Raw genomic sequence first — 21,445 nt, 5'->3', positions numbered from 1 at the left:
TAGATTTCTGCCAGCTCTTTCTCATGGATTAAAATCAGCAGCTCAAGCAGAGTCATGGACTTTGATGGGAGGTCAGGGAAGTTCTTCAGCTCCTGCACAAGGTCTCTGCCATCTACATCTGAGTGTCCCTTAAAGTGCAGTGTAGTTTGCAGGGTCTCACATTCTTTTTGGAGCTCTTTGTCTGGGAGGTTACTGAAATTAGAGAGCACTCCAAAGATCTCTCTCACATTTTGCAGTGTGGAAAATCTTTCCTGAACAGCTGAAGCTGCAGCATCAACAACAACAGTGAAAAATGTGACTTCCAGCTTCTTAAGAGCATCACTTAAAGGCTCATCAAATGCCTCACAGGAGAAGTGACGCCATGTCAATGTATGTTAGAAGTTAATTGACTTAGCATATAGCATATAGGAATAGTCCACAGTCCACAGTCAGGACGGCTGTGTAAATTTGCGCTTGTTGTGTTGCAAACACAAACTAGACTAGGTTGCCCATGGGTGAAATTAGTTGCATGACATGATGCCTCAGTTCTAATAGTTGCTAGTTCAGCAAAACTATATGTCAAATACAGTCGTCTTCTGTAGCTTAGCAACATATTAGCAAGAGGCTAATAAATAGCCGATAGCCTACCATCCATCACATCGCTCATAGAAACCTGCTTACCTTTTTTCTTTTGCCCGTTTCTCCTCTTCTTCTTTTTTTCTTTTTCGCACCTGATGGCTTCTTTGGTCTTTTAGTTTGATCCATGATCTTAATTTAAGACACGACCCCATAATATGACCTTTCACATTACCTTTTGCCAACACCGTCCCTTCACCTGTCAGTCAACCAGAATCAGGTGACGTAAACAAATTTACGTAGATTTTTTTTTTTTTTTTTTTTGCATTTTTTCATAACCCAATCAATTATGTGTAGACATATGGGTCTATGTTAATTATGAAATACAATTTATTTGGAAGCAGTTTGTGTTGTGTGGCCTGGCGGCATCAGTCTATCCCCTGCCCCCCTCCCCCTTGCCAACCTCTGCAGTCGCAAGTTGATCCCTCATCCCCCTCCCCCTTGCCTCTTTGGACAGTGTCCGAACAGACACACACAACCTTTATGACTCTCAGCAGCAAGTTGATGTGACAATGATAACTTGACATGGAAATAAGCGGTAGTCTAGAAAACTGGCGAGTTTTGTTTTGACTTTAGTTTATTTGTTTGGTTTTGTTTTAGATGCAGCTGTACAACACAATCTGCAGACTACTACTGTGTTTTAGGAAATATATAAAATAGTACAGAAAGAACTGCTTGACTACATGCTCTCAGTTTTGAGAGAGCACATCACTAAAAAAATCAGGAGTGCCGACTTTGTCTCCATCCAGGACGATGAACCAATGCACAACTGTCTGGACTCAAGATGATTGCTAGAAGGGACCAGATCTAGGGGTGTGGAGCTGTGGGTAACCCAGGTGAGGAGTCTGCTGTCTAGAGCAGTAGCTTTGAGAGGATCAGCAAGCAATTCCACTGCTATGCCAGCGTGGGCAGCAAAATCGTCATCCAAGAAAGCTTCATCGGCACGAGAGTCCACCAGGGCTGATGAAGGGATGGACAGGTGGTCCAACACAAGGGTGGAATCAAGCTACATATTGGGCCGAGATAAAAGGGAGGAAAGGTTTTGGCTCACCAAGAACCCCACTGGCACTGCTGTGATGGCCAGTCTGGCCACTGTCCATCCTTTTGCATTGCTCCATCGGCGAAAGGCAGGTCCAGGCCAGTTGCATGGGCTCCTCTTTCAGTGGCAGCAGGAAGGATATGACAGCTGAGAGAAAAAGGAACCGGTCTTGAGAAAGGTGAGGGGGTCGGACACAAAAAGGACTGAGACTGGGAACAGCTAGCCCCCTCGCAACACCTCCTGTGAGGCCTGTTATCCAATCTGATGGCTAGCGAGGTTAACACATCTAAGCCACTTGTTTCATCCCTAGCAGGTAACTCATCCATTATTGACTAACCAAGCACATTAATGAATACCCCCCAAAAGAGACTCATCATTCCACTGCTGCTATCCTAAACTCCTCAGACAAAAACAGCTACAGTACGAGTCTCCTGACAGGGAGATAAGGGATGCTGCATCTCTGGCCAGAAGTGGGTCATCAAAAACCTTCCTCATGCTGGCAACAAAGCTAGCATAGGTATTACTAACAGAGGCTGGACTCTTCCACACAGCTGATGCTCAGGCTACGGCATTTCCCCTGAGCATACCCACCAGGTAAGAAATCGTACCTCTGTCAACAGCGTAAGTTAAGGGTTGTTACCCAAATACTAGTGAACATTAGATATCAAAAGACCGGTATGTCCCTAAATCCCTACCGTAATGTTCAGGGTTCAGAACATGAGACTCTCTGGGCTCGGCAGATAACTGTACTTAGGAAGGCATGGAAGCAGGATGGCTTGGTTGTGCTCTGGGAAGAATGAAGGAGAGGTATGTGTAAATGAGATCTACCTTATATTCAGAGAATTGTTTGTCTTCCCAAGTGGAAGACAATACTTCAACACAAGCCTCTCTCTATTCTAAAATTAATTCTAAGGTCTTCTCTCTTTGCCACACTGATCATTTGTGATAAGGAGCTGTGTGTGTGTTATTTGCTGTGCTACTCTTCCAATTTTGGGTAGAGTGTGACAAAATACTGAATGTTTACAACAGGAAATTAAATTATATAGAACATTGTACGGGTTCTCATAAAACATCGAGTAGTTTGACACACTAAGGATGGGTGCGTAAATGCAGACTAGGTCACTCTTTCTGTGTATGAAATGTAACAATGCTGAAACATTGTTTTTGTGTAAAGTATCACACTCTACAGAGAGAGGAAACAAGAAAACAAGGCTGAGCCACAATCTTGCTTCACATTATTTTGTGTTAATGCTGTGTTTTAAGTCATTGTTCAGTGGTTTGTTTGTTTCTTTGCACTGCTTTTAAGTTGTGGTGACCACCAGAAGTGACCACCTTTAAGTTCTGTGGGGCATATTTTCTAGGAAAATCTTAAGTAGTGTCTGACTATTAATCATTATTTGCCTAAATTGTGAGCGTTTTCTCATTATGGAAATCATTAGAAAAGAATCAGACGTACATTGAAAGGATAAATTATACATGTTTGGCTACAATTTGATCTCCTACCTGCCATCCAATTCTCCACAAAGCCCTGTCTCTTGTTCAAAGAACAAAAATCAAATACAAATTTATTTGTTTGAAATGTAGATAAATATCTTTCTTAGACCTCAGCGAACTAGAGAAGTATTGACTGTATTGCATTCAAAATTCAGCGTTGGTGACTGAGACATGCATTGAAACAACAGATAAGGTGTCAACAGCTTGAGACAGAAGGCTCAGTCAAACAGAGGAATCTCTTACAATCCAGCAGTGATCCTGAATAATTTTAAGGTACTCTTGTGAAAATAACAAAAATTACTTTATTGTCAACCATGGCATTTAGTTATATGGTTTAGCTTTAAACTGTATGACCAAAAGAAGATTCTGTAAATCAGAAATTACTATAAAACTAATAAAAAAAATAAATAAAAAAAGGAAAACAGATTGTATAATTTTAAAACAGTATGCCTTCTTTAAGACCAGCAGGTTGTTTGTTGTTCTTTCAGAATTGATTAAGGAGTTAGAATGTCTATGCAAAAACTGACCATACTGAAACCTGAAACTTCAGATGTTCACAGTACTTGCAACACATGTTTCTACTTTCGCTGTCTGCTTGACCACATTTGGTATGTCTACCATATTTAACTTTGGCTGTGTCAGCAAAACCCCATTCAATATAAGGAGTCCTTGAGGAAATGGGCTTGTAACAGAAGACCTGTGAGTTCCTGCTTGTGGTAAAATTGTGTTCTCTTATGCTTTAGACCACTTGAATGTGTTAATGGGAGTAATAAGTTAAAATTATGTTAATTGGAACAATTGATGAGTGAATCTGTGTTATATTTAACAAAAACTATTTTGAACAGGATTGGTGACTACTGCACACAAGGAACCAGTGAGGTAATGATGATAAAGTTTCTTAAATTTCTTATTGAATGTCAGCAGTGATTCATCTAAAGGTGTTGAAAAAAATTAACGATATGCTAGTATTGTTGTGTGTTCTCAGAACAGACTAAATAACCCACCGGTAACAATACACAGACATGGCTTCAGTTTAGTTTTGTTTGCAATTCGGCAAAATTTCAAGTTCAATTGTTGTTTAATTAGATGGGCTAAAGACATTAGTGTAACATGGAAATTCCTTTTCTAACTTTCTTTACAGGCATAAACCGCCACCATGAGTACGGACGCGGAGATGGCCATTTATGGCAAAGCTGCCATTTACCTCCGTAAGCCAGAAAAGGAGAGAATTGAGGCTCAAAACAAACCTTTTGATGCCAAGTCCGCCTGCTACGTGGCCGATGCCAAGGAGCTGTACTTGAAGGCAACAATCATCAAGAAAGATGCTGGCAAAGTCACTGTCAAAGTCCTGGACACTCAAGAGGTTGGTATCATGAAGCAAGGGTAAATTGGGAATTTAATGTGATCAGTTCTCACACATACATGTCCGGTTCCAGGAGAGGACAGTTAAAGAAGATGACGTCTCTCCAATGAATCCTCCCAAGTACGACAAAATTGAGGACATGGCCATGATGACCCATCTCAATGAAGCCTCTGTGCTGTATAACCTCAAAGAGCGTTATGCAGCATGGATGATCTACGTAAGACAATCTGCCTATCAAGACAAGAGTGCAAAATGGCCATACTTGAAGGAAGTATAGAATTAACTCCTGAATCTCTGATCACTTTCAGACCTACTCTGGGTTGTTCTGTGCCACTGTGAACCCCTACAAGTGGCTCCCAGTGTACGATTCTGAAGTTGTCTCTGCCTATAGAGGCAAGAAGCGTATGGAGGCTCCACCCCACATCTTCTCTGTCTCTGACAACGCTTATCAGAACATGCTTACTGGTAAGTCTTTGCCATAACAATGTAAAATCTGTCAGTATATGAGGGTTTTGTTGAAGAAAAACAGAGTTAATCCTGCTCTTTGTAATTTAACAGATAGGGAGAACCAGTCTGTCTTGATCACGTAAGTTAAACATTTGTTGACTTTCTTGAACAAAATCAAATATCTTGATCAAATTCTTAAAAGTCTGTGTTTGCACCTAGTGGAGAATCTGGTGCTGGAAAGACTGTGAACACCAAGCGTGTCATCCAGTACTTTGCAACAATCTCAGTTGGTGGAGAGAAGAAGAAGCAGGACTCATCAAAGATGGGAGTAAGTTCCAGTCTGATGATTGCAATTCGGTGTTCTTTAAGGAGAGAATATTTATCCAGTCATGTTCTGATATCAATTTTAAACCTGGATCTCAGGGTTCACTGGAGGATCAGATTATTGCAGCCAATCCTCTGCTGGAGGCCTATGGTAATGCCAAAACTGTGAGGAATGACAACTCTTCCCGTTTCGTAAGTATGGAGAGATTTCTATGTGAGAGGTCTTCTTACACAATGCCCATCAAGAGGGACTCTGAAAATTCCTTTCTCCCAAACAGGGTAAATTCATCAGAATCCATTTCGGCACATCTGGCAAACTGTCTAGTGCTGATATTGAGACATGTAAGTAAAATTCTCAGACTCCATACAAAACAATAGAACTGAACATTTGCCAGGCTGTGACTTATGATCATCATTTATAGATCTGCTGGAGAAGTCCAGAGTGACATTCCAGCTTCCTGATGAAAGAGGCTACCACATCTTCTACCAGATGATGACCAACCACAAACCTGAGCTGATTGGTACACAGAATGAGTTCTTGCACAATGTTACGCTTACTTACAGTTTTCATATACAACAAACTATTGATCTAATCACTGTTGCTTGAATTTCCAGAGATGTCCCTCATCACAACCAACCCCTACGACTTCCCCATGTGTAGCCAGGGTCAGATCACTGTAGCCAGCATTGATGACAAAGTTGAGCTGGAAGCCACTGATGTGAGTGATCACACCTTCAAAATATTCAAAAATATTTTTGCTCATTAAAACTGCTTTCTGAAATGCTCTGTGCTCTCTTACATGTATTGTGTACATTGCTGATGTTTTGTGTGGACACTTCTCTTCAAAACAGAATGCTATTGATATCCTGGGCTTCACTGGTGAAGAGAAGCTCAGCATCTACAAGATGACTGGTGCTGTGCTCCACCACGGTAACATGAAGTTCAAGCAGAAGCAGCGTGAGGAGCAGGCTGAGCCTGATGGCACAGAGGGTGAGAATATCATGTCAGCTGAAAGTGAATAGCTTAGGAACAATACTGGAAAAGTTCTGTGTCAGACTGGTTTCTGCTATATCATAATGGGCAATCACAGTCACATACTTTATGTATTAAATGTAAATGATCAAACTATTTTCAGATGCTGACAAGGTTGCTTACTTGCTGGGTCTGAACTCTGCTGACATGCTGAAGGGTCTGTGCTATCCCAGAGTGAAGGTCGGAAATGAGTTTGTCACCAAGGGACAGACTGTACCTCAGGTAATTGAGATATTCTGGTATCAATTTGTAGTTAGAATTGTAGTTTGGTTCGGTTTTGATTCTTTTTTTCTCCCTTACCTCATTAGAAGTTCAGAACACCAGTAATTCAGCATCTGACTGACTCTAATCACATCACACCTTTGTTTTCATTCAGGTGCTGAACTCAGTGACTGCCCTGGCCAAGTCTATCTATGAGAGGATGTTCTTGTGGATGGTCATCCGCATCAACCAGATGTTGGACACTAAACAGCCAAGGCAGTTCTTCATTGGTGTCCTGGATATTGCTGGCTTTGAAATCTTTGATGTGAGCTGTGATTTCAAACAATTCAGCAGCCAATACAAAATCATTGTCTGATCTAAACTGTAAGGGATTATGGTTATTATTTATCCCCACACAGTACAACAGCATGGAACAGCTGTGCATCAACTTCACCAATGAGAAACTGCAACAGTTCTTCAACCACCACATGTTTGTCCTGGAGCAAGAGGAGTACAAGAAGGAGGGTATTATCTGGGAGTTTATTGACTTTGGCATGGACTTGGCTGCCTGCATTGAGCTGATTGAGAAGGTAATCTTTTCATGTTGTGATTTACATAATTCTTCTTAAATTCACCTAATGTGTCACTTAATTAAATACTTCTTCCGACTTCTTTTCAAGCCCATGGGCATCTTCTCCATCCTTGAAGAGGAGTGCATGTTCCCCAAGGCCACAGACACATCCTTCAAGAACAAGCTGTATGACCAGCATCTTGGCAAATGCAAAGCCTTTGAGAAGCCAAAGCCAGCCAAGGGAAAGGCTGAGGCCCACTTCTCCCTGGTGCACTATGCTGGTACTGTGGACTACAATATCGCTGGCTGGCTGGACAAGAACAAGGACCCACTGAATGAGTCTGTTTTGCAGCTGTACCAGAAGTCCTCAGTTAAGCTGCTGGCTCTTCTGTATCCTCCCGTTGTTGAGGGTATGACAGTAACCACACTCAACTCATATTTTTATTTTAAAGCATGTATTCATATACATTTTATGTCTTGCTCTAACAAAACATGTCTGCTTCAAATTATCAACAGAGACTGGCGGTGGCAAGAAGGGAGGCAAGAAGAAGGGTGGTTCCATGCAGACAGTGTCTTCTCAGTTCAGGGTAAGGTTTAACATTTAAACTTAGCTGTAAAATCATATCTCAGATTATACTCAAACTCTCAATTGTTACATTTTATGACAACAGTTATCATTTTGGATCGACAGGAGAACTTGGGCAAGCTGATGACAAACTTGAGGAGCACCCATCCTCACTTTGTGCGCTGCCTGATTCCCAATGAGTCAAAGACCCCAGGTACATAGAGAACATAATCTCATTAGAGTCTTTGAGGAGTGTTTTTGTTCTGTTGTTATGGTTTGATTAATTGTGTGCTGCTTCAACAAAGACAATGTTTATTTAAAGAAGTACTTATGAAATGTCTTTTTAACAGGTCTGATGGAGAACTTCCTGGTCATCCACCAGCTCAGGTGCAACGGTGTGCTGGAGGGTATCAGAATCTGCAGAAAGGGTTTCCCCAGCAGAATCCTCTATGGTGACTTCAAGCAGAGGTATCAATTGATATTTGAATAAAATTTTGATGTACAATGTTAAAAGAAAATGCTTACACTCATCATTCACTCCCAAAACAGGTACAAGGTGCTTAATGCCAGTGTCATCCCTGAGGGCCAGTTCATTGACAACAAGAAGGCTTCAGAGAAGCTGCTTGGGTCCATTGATGTTGATCATGACCAGTACAGATTCGGACACACCAAGGTAAGTGCCTTCATTGCATTCATATCCTTCAGTGTATTTATCAAGGTGGGTATGTGTGTCAGTCAGTTTTCTGTTAAATAGAAGAGTATCTTTTTACCCAATTAAAAAAAATTTGATGGGATGTTAGGCCAAGAGTGAAAGAATAAGTAAGGCATCCAAAGAGCCATCTTCTGGCCACACATAATCATTACATGTTGCTTTGTTACTCTGGGACGAAGAGGCTGACATCAAACTTTTTTCTGTCCTGGATTCTGTCGTACTTTTCCAACAATTCAAAATATTGGCCTACATTCTTTTAAACTTAGTCCTTCTACAATTTTTTTTTTTAGATTTTCACCAAATATATTAATTGTATGGATGAGTCTGCAAAAAGCTTCATTTTACCATTCGCTGTGAGATTGTGCTCTCATGGGTTGCCTAGTTCCTGTATCCTCTATTTAACATAAATTGCAGTACTTTGTGTTTACAATGTAATTGCAACAAAATGTAGAATGCATGTGTACACCACCCTGTAAACCGTGACTGCAAGTTGGTGATTCAGGATTGTGATAAATTCGAGTAGCATTTATAATGACCAGAATCACAAGTCTGACACAGTTGAAATTTGGCACAACTCACCCCTGTGAAAGTGCCAATGTGTCTAGAAGGGATTCAAGATCTCTTGAATAGGCACAGCTGTCAACCATTTACCATAACTGTCTTTCAGTCCTCACATACTTTTAATACAGATCCAGATCCTGAGGCAGATTTTAAAATATTCCAAACATGTTTTCTTAAAAACACATTTAGATGATTTCGTGGGGTCCTCTCTCTCTGAGAATGCTTTCTTGTTTCAAGTGTACAGTGCAGACACACAGTAATTTTCTATTCACTGTTTGTTCAGGTGTTCTTCAAAGCCGGTCTGCTGGGTACCCTTGAGGAGATGAGAGATGACAAGTTGGCAGCTCTGGTCACCATGACTCAGGCTATGTGCCGTGGTTACCTCATGAGAAAGGAGTTTGTGGAGATGACAGCGAGGAGGCATGTTGAAAACAGCTTTTGAGTGCACACTCATAGTATGAATAATGAAGAATTATCATTGTCGATAACAGCAACTTCTTGTCCACAGGGATGCCATCTACACCATCCAGTACAATGTCCGTTCATTCATGAATGTCAAACACTGGCCATGGATGAAGGTGTACTACAAGATCAAGCCTCTGCTGAAGAGTGCTGAAACTGAGAAGGAGCTGGCCCAGATGAAGGAGAACTACGAGAAGATGCAATCAGACTTGGCTGCTGCCCTGGCCAAGAAGAAGGAACTGGAGGAGAAGATGGTGTCCCTTCTGCAGGAGAAGAATGATCTGCAGCTGCAAGTTGCATCTGTAAGTACACATCAACAGCAGCTTCCTCATGTTGTCTCAGTGTTAATGTGCTAACATCTATTTTCATCATATGAACTAGGAATCAGAGAATCTGTCAGATGCTGAGGAGAGATGTGAGGGTCTTATCAAGAGTAAAATTCAGCTGGAGGCCAAACTCAAAGAGACAACTGAGAGACTGGAGGATGAAGAGGAAATCAATGCTGAGCTCACTGCCAAGAAGAGAAAGCTGGAGGATGAATGCTCTGAGCTCAAGAAGGATATTGATGACCTGGAGCTTACCTTGGCAAAAGTGGAGAAGGAGAAACATGCCACTGAGAACAAGGTTTGTAAATATCAAGTTATCTAGCAAATCAAGTATCATTTAAAGATTATCATGTAATCCGAACCCCTTTCTTGCAAATTTAGGTGAAGAACCTGACCGAGGAGATGGCCTCTCAGGATGAGAGCATTGCTAAGCTGACCAAGGAAAAGAAAGCCCTTCAGGAGGCTCATCAGCAGACACTTGATGACCTGCAGGCTGAGGAAGACAAAGTCAACACCCTGACCAAGGCCAAGACCAAGCTTGAGCAGCAAGTGGATGATGTAAGTTCAAAGTCAGTCAAAAGATTCAGTCAGTCAAAGATTCCTCTTGAACGTGATAATTAAAAACTCATTTTAATGTTCAGCTTGAGGGTTCTCTGGAGCAAGAGAAGAAGCTGCGTATGGACCTTGAGAGAGCCAAGAGGAAGCTGGAGGGTGATCTGAAACTGGCCCAGGAATCCATCATGGATCTTGAGAATGACAAGCAGCAGTCTGATGAGAAACTGAAAAAGTAATGTTGCTTTGGAAGTTGTACAACAAGCGCTCTTTTTGAAATCACGACCAACTGCACAAGCTCTTACTATGTGCTTTATCCATTATTCTCACAGGAAGGACTTTGAAATCAGTCAGCTCCTTAGCAAGATTGAGGATGAGCAGTCAATGGGTGCTCAGCTTCAGAAGAAGATCAAGGAGCTTCAGGTGACACATTGTGTTGCATAAAACGTTACTGCATACATTTCCTAATTTGTGTTTTGAAAGTGAAAGTTTATTGACAGACAACACACCTACATTCAACAGGCCCGTATTGAGGAGCTGGAGGAGGAGATTGAGGCTGAGCGTGCTGCTCGTGCCAAGGTTGAGAAGCAGAGAGCCGACCTCTCCAGGGAACTTGAGGAGATCAGTGAGAGGCTGGAGGAGGCCGGTGGTGCCACAGCTGCTCAGATTGAGATGAACAAGAAGCGTGAAGCTGAGTTCCAGAAGCTCCGTCGTGACCTGGAGGAGTCCACTCTGCAGCATGAAGCCACCGCTGCTGCTCTTCGCAAGAAGCAGGCTGACAGCGTTGCCGAGCTGGGAGAGCAGATCGACAACCTTCAGCGTGTCAAGCAGAAGCTTGAGAAGGAAAAGAGTGAATACAAGATGGAGATTGATGACCTCTCCAGCAACATGGAGGCTGTTGCTAAAGCAAAGGTACACAATGCATTAAAATTCATGTAATACATGAGGTTATGCATGTTACAAATAAAATATGCTTACTGATCTGATCTCTTTTGTTCATTAGGGAAACCTTGAAAAGATGTGCCGTACTCTTGAGGACCAACTTAGCGAACTGAAGACCAAGAATGATGAAAATGTCCGTCAAATGAACGACATGGGTGCACAGAAAGCACGTCTCCTGACAGAAAATGGTATGTGAGGTTATCAGCAAATGATGTTTTGTATTATCGCCAAACGCAACACAATCTAATATGTCATGACGTCTTTCACACAAGGTGAGTTCAGTCGTCAAATTGAAGAGAAAGAAGCTCTCGTCTCCCAGCTGACCAGAGGCAAACAGGCCTTCACACAGCAGATTGAGGAACTGAAGAGGCAGATTGAAGAGGAGGTTAAGGTAAGAAAACATTAAGTTTATACTGACAAACTTCATGTGTGTTATTTAGACATTTTTCACACTGAACATTATTTCTTACACCAGGCCAAGAATGCTCTTGCCCATGGACTGCAATCAGCCCGCCATGACTGCGATCTGCTGAGGGAGCAGTTTGAGGAGGAGCAGGAGGCCAAGGCTGAGCTGCAGCGGGGAATGTCCAAGGCCAACAGTGAGGTGGCTCAGTGGAGAACTAAGTATGAAACTGATGCTATCCAGCGCACTGAGGAGCTTGAGGAAGCCAAGTGAGTAGCATTCAATAAATCACTTGCCTATATAAATACCTGCATTTAAACAAATTTATCCAAACAATTTGACATTTGGGCAGACATTTTGATTGCAGCACTGCTTTCTTATGTTTTTCATGTATTTAAGTATTTCTACTTCATATATCCAACAAAAACATCCAGAAAAATTGTAACTTTGGGGTTTTCACTGAGAAACAAATCCCTCCTTTTCAAACAGGAAAAAACTGGCCCAGCGCCTTCAGGAGGCTGAGGAGCAGATTGAGGCAGTGAATTCCAAGTGTGCTTCTCTTGAGAAAACCAAACAGAGGCTCCAGAGTGAGGTGGAGGACCTCATGATTGATGTGGAGAGGGCCAATGGACTGGCTGCCAATCTGGACAAGAAGCAGAGGAACTTTGACAAGGTAGCAACGATTATTTTGTGTCACCATGCCTTTCAAACAGTGAAACACATATTTACTTGTCTTGTATTTGTTGCTACATAACCAAGTGAGCTGTATTAATTGTGTTATTCAGGTGTTGGCAGAGTGGAAACAGAAGTACGAGGAGGGTCAGGCAGAGCTTGAGGGAGCTCAGAAGGAGGCTCGCTCTCTGGGCACTGAGCTGTTCAAGATGAAGAACTCTTATGAGGAAGCTCTGGATCAGCTGGAGACCATGAAACGCGAAAACAAGAACCTGCAACGTGAGTTCTGACCACATTGTATTAGCAACTACAGTTAAATCATATTCAACGCATGTTGTATGTATATATATGTCTTATATTACATTGAACATGTGTACCTGTTAGAGTTAAGTATTTACATTTTATATTTCAAAGCTTGACAATATAAAACACATGCATCTCTCTGCAGAGGAGATCTCAGATCTGACTGAACAGATTGGTGAAACTGGCAAGAGCATCCATGAGCTGGAGAAGGCCAAGAAGCAGGTGGAGACTGAGAAGGCTGAGATCCAGACAGCTCTTGAAGAGGCCGAGGTACTTTTCTTCTGGCAAGATCTTCTGAAAAAACAGGGACAAATGTTTGATAAAATGTTTGAAGGCAGAGATAAATGCTTTATTCTCTGATATCATTAGGGAACTCTGGAACATGAAGAGTCTAAGATCCTGCGTGTCCAGCTGGAGCTCAACCAGATTAAGGGTGAAGTGGACAGGAAGTTGGCAGAGAAAGATGAGGAGATGGAGCAGATCAAGAGGAACAGCCAGAGGGTGACTGACTCCATGCAGAGCACTCTGGATTCTGAGGTCAGGAGCAGGAACGATGCCCTGAGAATCAAGAAGAAGATGGAGGGAGACCTGAACGAGATGGAGATTCAGCTGAGCCATGCCAATCGCCAGGCTGCTGAGTCCCAGAAGCAGCTGAGGAATGTGCAGGCACAGCTGAAGGTATTGTACATGGACATGGACTTGTTGCACAGATTATGGTCAGTGCGCCTACATCTTGGCATTCTGTGAATTTTTTCCTAACACTTCCCACCAGGATGCACAACTGCACCTTGATGATGCTGTCAGAGCCCAGGATGACCTCAAGGAACAAGCTGCTATGGTGGAGCGTAGGAACGGTCTCATGGTGGCTGAAATTGAGGAACTCAGAGCTGCTCTGGAACAGACAGAGAGAAGCCGCAAAATCGCTGAGCAGGAGCTGGTGGATGCCAGCGAGCGTGTTGGACTTCTGCACTCTCAGGTGAACAAACATCATCATTTCTTCAATCATTCAAAAATGTTATCAGTTTTTAAATAACACAAAATCAGGCATACGATGACTTAAACAATTAAATCTTTATACCTTTTAGAACACAAGCCTTATGAACACCAAGAAGAAGCTTGAGTCTGACCTGGTCCAGATCCAGGGTGAGGTGGATGACACTGTTCAGGAAGCCAGGAATGCAGAGGAGAAGGCCAAGAAGGCCATCACTGATGTAGGTTTAAATTTCCTTTGGTCTTAATCTTACACCTGGCAAAATGTGTTTTTTTTCATATTATGTCTAATCAACATTTTATGCTCTCTCCTGTAGGCTGCTATGATGGCTGAGGAGCTGAAGAAGGAGCAGGATACTAGCGCTCACCTGGAGAGGATGAAGAAGAACCTGGAGGTTGCTGTTAAGGACCTTCAGCATCGCCTGGATGAGGCTGAGAACCTGGCCATGAAGGGTGGCAAGAAGCAGCTCCAGAAACTTGAGTCTAGGGTAACACAACTCTGTTAAGATTTGACTGTCAAACAAATTTAAGAAAACATGTAAAACACATGGATTCTCAATATTATCGCCATTTTCTGGTTTTCTGAAGGTGCGTGAGCTGGAGACAGAGGTTGAGGGTGAGCAGAGACGTGGAGCAGATGCTGTTAAGGGTGTCTGCAAATATGAGAGGAGGGTGAAGGAGCTCACCTATCAGGTACAACCACATTAAGAGTTTACATGTACAACACAATCACATCAAATCTAACATACTTAAACATTTAAACATGCAAATGTATATTTTCTCTTACAGACCGAGGAGGACAAGAAAAACATTACCAGGCTGCAGGATCTGGTTGACAAGTTGCAGCTCAAGGTGAAGGCCTACAAGAGGCAGGCTGAGGAAGCGGTAAGGACAAGACATTTACTTTAAACAATGATACAGTGATACACACTCGATACAGTCTCATAGTTATTTTATGTACAGTGAACAGTTAAACATCTTTGTGTGTCTTTTTATTTCAGGAGGAGCAGGCCAATGTTCATCTGTCCAAGTGCAGGAAGATCCAGCATGAGCTGGAGGAGGCTGAGGAGCGTGCTGACATTGCAGAGTCCCAGGTCAACAAAATGAGAGCCAAGAGCCGTGACTCCGGCAAGGTAAATATACAATTCTGTTTCGTCAAAAACAAATCAAATTCAAATGTAATTCAAATGTAATCTTAGATAATGTTCCTGTGTAAAGTTGATCAAACGTAATTGTGTGTGTTTTTAGGGAAAGGAGGCAGCGGAGTAAAGCACACTGGAAGATCAGGTGTTTCTAATCATATAATATGATGTGAAGCATACCGTAAAAATAAATTTTTTACTTTGTCGCCCTTAAATTGCTGTCTGCCTTTGCTTTTTTCGTCTTACTGTGCGTCCTAAGATTTGAGTATCAAAGTGGGATGATTGTCTAACCAAAAATCATGTCTGTATAAGAAGTAATACTACACAGCTACTTAAGTATCATCAGCAAAAGTACATATATATTAAATTTTTTTTGGTTGGCTACGCCATTAAGAATGTTGATTGTCATTGTCATTTATGTCCTCAGTATCTGGCACTGTAACAAACCTACCTTCAAGTTGCTTCTTTGAACTTTATATTGGCAGGTCAGGAGGGTGACTTTGCATGCCATGATACCATTTTCGATCTGAAAAACTGGATAGATGTGTGGCTTAATCTGAGTTCTCACATGGATCTTTTTTCTATGGATGCCACAGGCAACCGCTGAGTGGGAATATCTGTTTACAAGTTTCATCTGCACTTCCATTAAACAGCTATGCTTCTGTGCTGGTTTTAGAATGGTACTGTAGGTTTATGTCTTGCTTTGTGGCACACCCTGGGTATGTAGGCCATACCTGTGGCATACTCTGAAGGCTAGGCCGAGGCTATTATTTTATGTTACTTTTCTTTTATGTCTTTTATTGCCTTGTTTTAATGTCCTGTTATAATATTGAATTTCTATGCTTTATGGGATTCTGTCATTGCACTTAATTTAGAAACCTCCTTTAAAATTAATCATCATCATTCTTAAATTGTAACCTGAATCCCCTTTCCCTTATGAATTATATTGACCATTGCTGCCTAACACAAATAGCCCACAATTTTGCCTACTAACAAATCTAGACTGAACTTTAACATAAATTCAAAGTTAGTCAAGTTTGTTAGAATTATTCTGCTCGTTTTTCCGAATGAACCAGATTATTATCTCAGAATTCTATGAAAATTTTCATGAAATAAAAATTCTGCTTTTGGTTTTCTGAATTAGCGAGATTATCAGGATGTTGTGTGATGGGAAACGTTAATTCTGATGACTTGGAGTTAACAGTTTGAGTTAAGCATGGAGGCTGCTTGTGTAGCTCTGGTTGTGTCTGTATTATTCTTGCGGTTGGTTTGTAAAACAAATAGCAACTGGCAGTGTTGATCCAGAGAATTATGAGCAATAGTTTGTCCAGTAAACACACCAACCTCTTCAGCGGTTGCAGTCCCCCCTGCCCGGCCTGCTGTTGCTCCTCTCGGGGGACCTCCTCTTCCACTAGCTACACTGGTCCAGTGAAAGGATGGCCACGAGCCATACTGATGTCTTTCTTTCCTCCAACAGCAGACCCCGTGAAAACTACAGTATATTAAAGGACATAAAATGGTCAAAATATACATCCCTCAGTTGTTTTAAAGTCTCTCAAGCTAGTTGATATTGAAATCAAATGAAATGACTGAAAACATTGCACTGTCCATGTAAAAGCACATCAACAAACATTATGCACACGTATAATGTAACCTGCCTCAGCTCTAACTGTTAATGGTAAAAGACTGGGAGATACAGATATTCATTTTAGTAGTCAGAAGTTTAGGTCGCTACAGGAGAAAGGGTGCATTAGCAAAATTGCATTGAGTGACCGAATAAAGAACCTCACACATCAAGGTAAGTTTTTAAGTGTGTTGTATTGTATTAAATGAAAAATAAAATTTGTAGAAAAATAAACACAATTCTTAGCTTTTCAGCTCTTCAGACATTAAATATCAACCACAGTTCTCAATAAATCAGTCCTTTTAAAAAAATAAAAAAAAATCACAGTCTCTGTATAAATCCCAATCTCTATCTTGTGGGTTGGCTCGCCACGACCACTGAGGTCCTGTTCTACCTTTACAGACACAGGAAGAATCCTCAGTAGAAGATGTCTTGCAGATCGGCACAGGAATCCATACAAGAGACAGGAAAAGAAAAAAAAAGAACAAAAGAAAAGACCCAGCCTATAAAGGCCAAAAACAGGGTTACTGTACTGTTCACATAAACAATATATACTTTTAAATTTAAATAAATACATATAAACACACATTTTTATGCATATACTTTGTAACACAGCTTCTTAACCATTAACCACTTTTCACTGTTAATTCAATGAACTGAATACAGAATATATTTTTTTTAGTATTAACAAAATGGATGAACATCTTTTTTCCCTTTTTTTCTACCACTGCTCACTAAAAAACACAAAGCGAGGGTAAATGTAAACAAAACACTGTAATATGAAACCCTTTTTCTTTTTAGCCACTACATTCATGAAAATAATGCCTTAATTAAAAATTACTCACCAGAGGCTCACAGTTCACATACACACACTCACTCCAGGCACAGGGCACAATACACGGATCCCACTTTTTAAGAGACAGGGACACGGGAGTTCAGTAATGTATAACCGTTATAATTTAGCAACGGATATGACTGATGACTGGAGTTAGTGTGGCGGAGTGAGGGGAGAAAGGTCACAAAGTAGTATGAGGGGGGGAGAACCGACAACGCCAACTGGGGAATTGCACCCCAGGAAATATCTCAAGAATATTAACAGTTGGGAGATTAGTAAAGCATACAGATTTGTTCTGAAACAGGACAGAGACATATTGTTTTAAATAAATGAATTATTTATTGAAAATCTATATAAACAGGCAGGGCTGAAGCTGCAAAGGAAAAGGGAAAAATTAACTAGTCAAAATAAAACTAAATAAACAAACACTGGAAGGGATTATAAACATTTCTTTATTGCAATATTATCTAAAAAAGGCCTTAACAAATACGATCTAAAAACCAGAGATATAATAAAATACCTAAAAAACTCAACCCAACATAACCTAAGGGTAAGAGTGAGCAGAGGCCATCAGTGGGGAGGCAGACTATGCAGGGGTGCCTAAAGGTGCCACCACTATTCACCTCAGTGAAACACAGCAATCCTCACAGCAATCTCAACAATCGTGTCCCGGTGCCTTTACTTACATGCAATGTGTAGGACCCTTACCGGGGTACCTAGCCTCCCAAAAATGGCGCTCCACCTCACTAAATGAAACAAATACTAATAACAAAAAGTAACAAATACAGCAACCCAGATGTTTTAATATATTCTAAGAAATAACTCAATATGATGTAAAAGCAAATCAGAATGAGAACAAAACTGAGCACGAAATACAAAAAAGCAAAACAGGAAACCAAACAACCAAACAAACAAAACAAGGGCCAAACACAAAGGCTCTAAAAACGACAAAACACGAAGGCCCTGGAAGGGCTAAACACAAGGACTCTAAAAGGGCAAAACACAAGGACTGTAAAAGGGCAAAACAATTTATTATGAACCTATAATAAAGCGAAAATGAGATTAATACTGGTTCACAACACTGCTTTTGAAAGTTTAAAAAGCACAACCCTACTTACCACCTATAGTACCAGACCACTACAGCAGGGAGAGGGCTCAGACACCACTGCTACCTTCGGCCTTACTAAGTGGAAAAAAAGGGGTCTTTAAATAAAAGTGCAGGGAAGAAATAAAACATGACAACTAAACTGAAAAAGGCTCCCATACCTACCAGTGCAGCAAACAGCAGCCACCACTCACAGGAACCAGCAGCCAAAAAGAAGGAGCATGTGCTCACTCAGCCCTTATATAGGCTGGCTGTAATTAAGGGAGAGGCTACTGAGGACTGGAGTCTGGAGGTACATTCAAAAACGCTACCTAACAGTGTCAGGTGCTATACCTCACTACATTAGCGCTAAAGCTAGCGCCGAATGCTAATTAACGCAACTTACGATCTCCTCCGCTTCTTTTGCGAAACAGACGGTCCGCTCATCTTCCACGACAAAAAAAGGAAGGCTCGCTCTCTGCTCTGAAGGTAAAAGTAACTTAACTTGGAATATGTGTCTCTCTCAGACAAAAAAACAGCATAGTCTGCGGCAGGAGGTTAGCACACAGCTGCCTCGGAAACGATCAGAGAGAGAGAAGTAAAAGACGAACGCATCCAGGCACGCGTGCCCTGGTAGCGTCTGATTGGCTACACCTCACAGGAACTCATGAATCTTTTACACTTGAGAAAGGCACTTTCACCACATTTGAAATGAAATAAAATATTCTTTTAAAACAGATAAATGAACCTATGTGTATTGATCTTTTTTAAAAAATCAATTTATTAACATATTTATGATTTTTAATCATAAATCCTATGTATTCATTTTATGAAAGATTGTAATTTATCTGTCACATGAAAATAATATGAATTTATTAATTTATTGTTCTAATTAACTAACTGGTGGACTGGACTGTTAATGAGGCATGGTAACCTGGGTTATAATAACATGTACCCATGTACCATTTACACCAAATACCCTGTGCACCCGCTTGTATATGTGCAGAATAAGATCATTTAAGGTAAGATAAAATAAAACTTTATTAGTCCCACACGGGGGAAATTAAATTGTTACAGAGAGCAAAGAATAAAATAGAGGGATGTAGAAAGATCAAAAAGACAATAAAAAAAGGATACAGAATAAAAAATCAACTATATTTTTGTATATTATAAGAATACTATTGCCATAAAAATATTATTGCCATATTGAATTGCACACTACTTTTCCTGTAAAAAAAAAAAAAAAAAAAAACAGTAAACAACTGGCAGCAGGGTTGCCATTACATTACTGTAAAATTAATTTTTAATATTTTCAGTGTTGTACTGTTAATGAAAAATAGAGTATGGACTGTTTTTAAAATTACTTCCACAATATTTTACAGTTAACCTATTTGTTTAAAAATACATTGTCTTTACAAAATCTACAGTATAATCAAAACAAAATGTGCTGTGAGAATCAAGAACAAGGCTAAATCACCGATTTTTCATCATATAGTTACAATGTAAGAGAAAAAAATCCACAGCTTCTTATTATATCAAAAATATTGACATGCTTTATCACCTTTTTGACTTTTTCAAGTAATATATTGAAAATATAAACCAGGTGACCAGAACAGTTTAGTGGAGTAGCCAAAGCTACAGACAGTTCAGCTACATCGTACAAACATAAATTACAACATACTCTCAGACATGTGTGCCCCTCACATCCACTTTTCATAATGTGGACTATGAACATAAAAATCCAAAGAAAAATATCAAGTCTTGAACTAACTCCTCAGAAAGTCAAAACATCGCAGCCTGTAGCATCCAAACACAGCTCCTTTTGCCAGTTCACCTTACAGCTACTTATTACAAGAAGAAGATTTTAAGAAATATGAATGCGCTTTCGTTATGCTCTCCCTGCTGGAGCCGTCCGGTAATTACAACTACTTTGAGGTATCAACATGAGGCATAAAAAATATTAGAAATTCTGGTACTCAACTGCTGTAACTAAAAAAACCAACCATTTTAAACACAAGATGTAATACAAGGTAAATATGCTCAGCTACAAAAATAATTTTAAGCCATTCAATCTCAGATATTGTTCTGCTACTGTATTCTTGTGAGACACATTATTCCATTAGATACTTTATTACTCTCCAAAGAGAAATGTACATTTCCAGCAGCTCAAAGGGTGGAAACAGAAGGGCATGCAAAATATGAACAACTTTCAAGTAATGAGGCAAAAAAAAAAAAAAAACACAATACAGAATACAAATATAATAGTGAGAAAAAAAATACAGAACTAAGCTATACAAGATAGACATGTCTGCATACTGTGCACATTTATTGGTAATTGCTGAATATATGGATCATGTATGGGTTGAGGATGAATCAGGTTTCAGTCATGAGTTTGTGGATAAAAATGTAATACTTAAGGGGTAGGGTTTAATAAATTTACACTTCTTCCTACTCCCTTTTGCTCATGTAATCTGAGAACATGAATTGAAGAGGGTGACACCTTTTTTCATTATCACTTTGTGTTTTTTTTCATTACATGTTTGAAAAAAGGAATATAATACACATACAGTAATATGACGACATGATGTTCCTTTATTGAATAGAATAAAGGAAAGCAAGTAATCCATCAGTTCCTTTCAAAAGTGAAGTCACAGTGCTCAACAAGATAGAAAGCACAGAATCAAAGCATATGTCACAAGAATACACATTCTCAAAGGTCTGTATATAAAACACCCTGCATGTCTGCACACTGGAATAAATGCAGGACAAATCCATACTTAAATGAACAGACAAATGTCAGGCCTGTACACACAGTACAATAGGCCAAATTAATAGCTATCTAAAGAATGCACGTTAACAATTTAAAACATATTCGTCTCTGATCAGCCGACCACTGTCGTCATCTGAGGGCACTCTGGGGGTCCTCTCCTTCCTCAGGCAGGCCACAATATGGAGGACAGCACAAGCCACAGTAATATTGCATGCTCTGTCTGGACTGACCCTCAGATGGTGCAGACATTGGAAGCGTGCCTTCAGGAGGCCAAAGGTCATCTCGATCCGAGCCCTTGTCCTGGCATGGGCATTGTTATATGGCTGCTGTGCTCCCTGAGGGTCTGTGTAAGATGTGAGGCAAAAAGGCTCACAGGCAAACCCTCTGTCTCCCAGCAGCGTGCGCCATCAGGCAA

At 40.6% G+C, this 21,445-nt stretch overlaps 1 protein-coding gene across 3 annotated transcripts; it reads left to right on the top strand.

Moving 5' to 3' along the window:
* Positions 1-4,304: 4,304 nt before the first annotated feature.
* On the top strand, positions 4,305-21,041 carry LOC121608514 (myosin heavy chain, fast skeletal muscle-like). Of its 3 annotated transcripts, none has more exons than XM_041939818.1 (39): positions 4,305-4,511; positions 4,588-4,728; positions 4,820-4,976; positions 5,070-5,097; positions 5,178-5,286; positions 5,382-5,474; positions 5,561-5,624; positions 5,705-5,803; positions 5,898-6,001; positions 6,135-6,273; positions 6,419-6,537; positions 6,692-6,841; positions 6,936-7,106; positions 7,197-7,505; positions 7,606-7,674; positions 7,779-7,866; positions 8,003-8,120; positions 8,202-8,325; positions 9,209-9,345; positions 9,434-9,689; positions 9,769-10,011; positions 10,095-10,271; positions 10,355-10,500; positions 10,598-10,688; positions 10,788-11,177; positions 11,269-11,395; positions 11,480-11,598; positions 11,683-11,879; positions 12,100-12,283; positions 12,396-12,561; positions 12,731-12,855; positions 12,955-13,263; positions 13,358-13,561; positions 13,671-13,796; positions 13,893-14,063; positions 14,164-14,268; positions 14,365-14,460; positions 14,577-14,694; positions 21,025-21,041. In XM_041939818.1, the coding sequence occupies exons 1-39, from the start codon at positions 4,305-4,307 to the stop codon at positions 21,039-21,041; spliced, it is 5,793 nt and encodes a 1,930-aa protein (XP_041795752.1). The 3 variants fall into 3 exon arrangements, with proteins under 3 accessions (XP_041795752.1, XP_041795751.1, XP_041795750.1); XM_041939817.1 differs by lacking the exon at positions 21,025-21,041 and adding an exon at positions 14,824-14,932 and having other exon boundaries at positions 4,585-4,728; positions 7,197-7,497; positions 7,604-7,674; positions 14,577-14,708; XM_041939816.1 differs by lacking the exon at positions 21,025-21,041 and adding an exon at positions 14,824-14,932 and having other exon boundaries at positions 4,585-4,728; positions 14,577-14,708.
* Positions 21,042-21,445: the final 404 nt, after the last annotated feature.

This window comes from Chelmon rostratus, chromosome 6 (genome assembly GCF_017976325.1).
Source record: "Chelmon rostratus isolate fCheRos1 chromosome 6, fCheRos1.pri, whole genome shotgun sequence".
NCBI classification, from domain to species: domain Eukaryota; kingdom Metazoa; phylum Chordata; class Actinopteri; order Chaetodontiformes; family Chaetodontidae; genus Chelmon; species Chelmon rostratus.
This window is presented reverse-complemented; position numbering and strand designations above follow the sequence as displayed.

Bases quoted from the DNA above. Each gene is read 5' to 3' on its own strand.
- LOC121608514 (XM_041939816.1), top strand. From the start codon at position 4,305: ATGAGTACGGACGCGGAGATGGCCATTTATGGCAAAGCTGCCATTTAC. The intron at 5,475-5,560 runs GTAAGTATGGAG...TCTCCCAAACAG, and splicing joins ATGACAACTCTTCCCGTTTC to GGTAAATTCATCAGAATCCA. The intron at 13,562-13,670 runs GTGAACAAACAT...TATACCTTTTAG, and splicing joins TTGGACTTCTGCACTCTCAG to AACACAAGCCTTATGAACAC.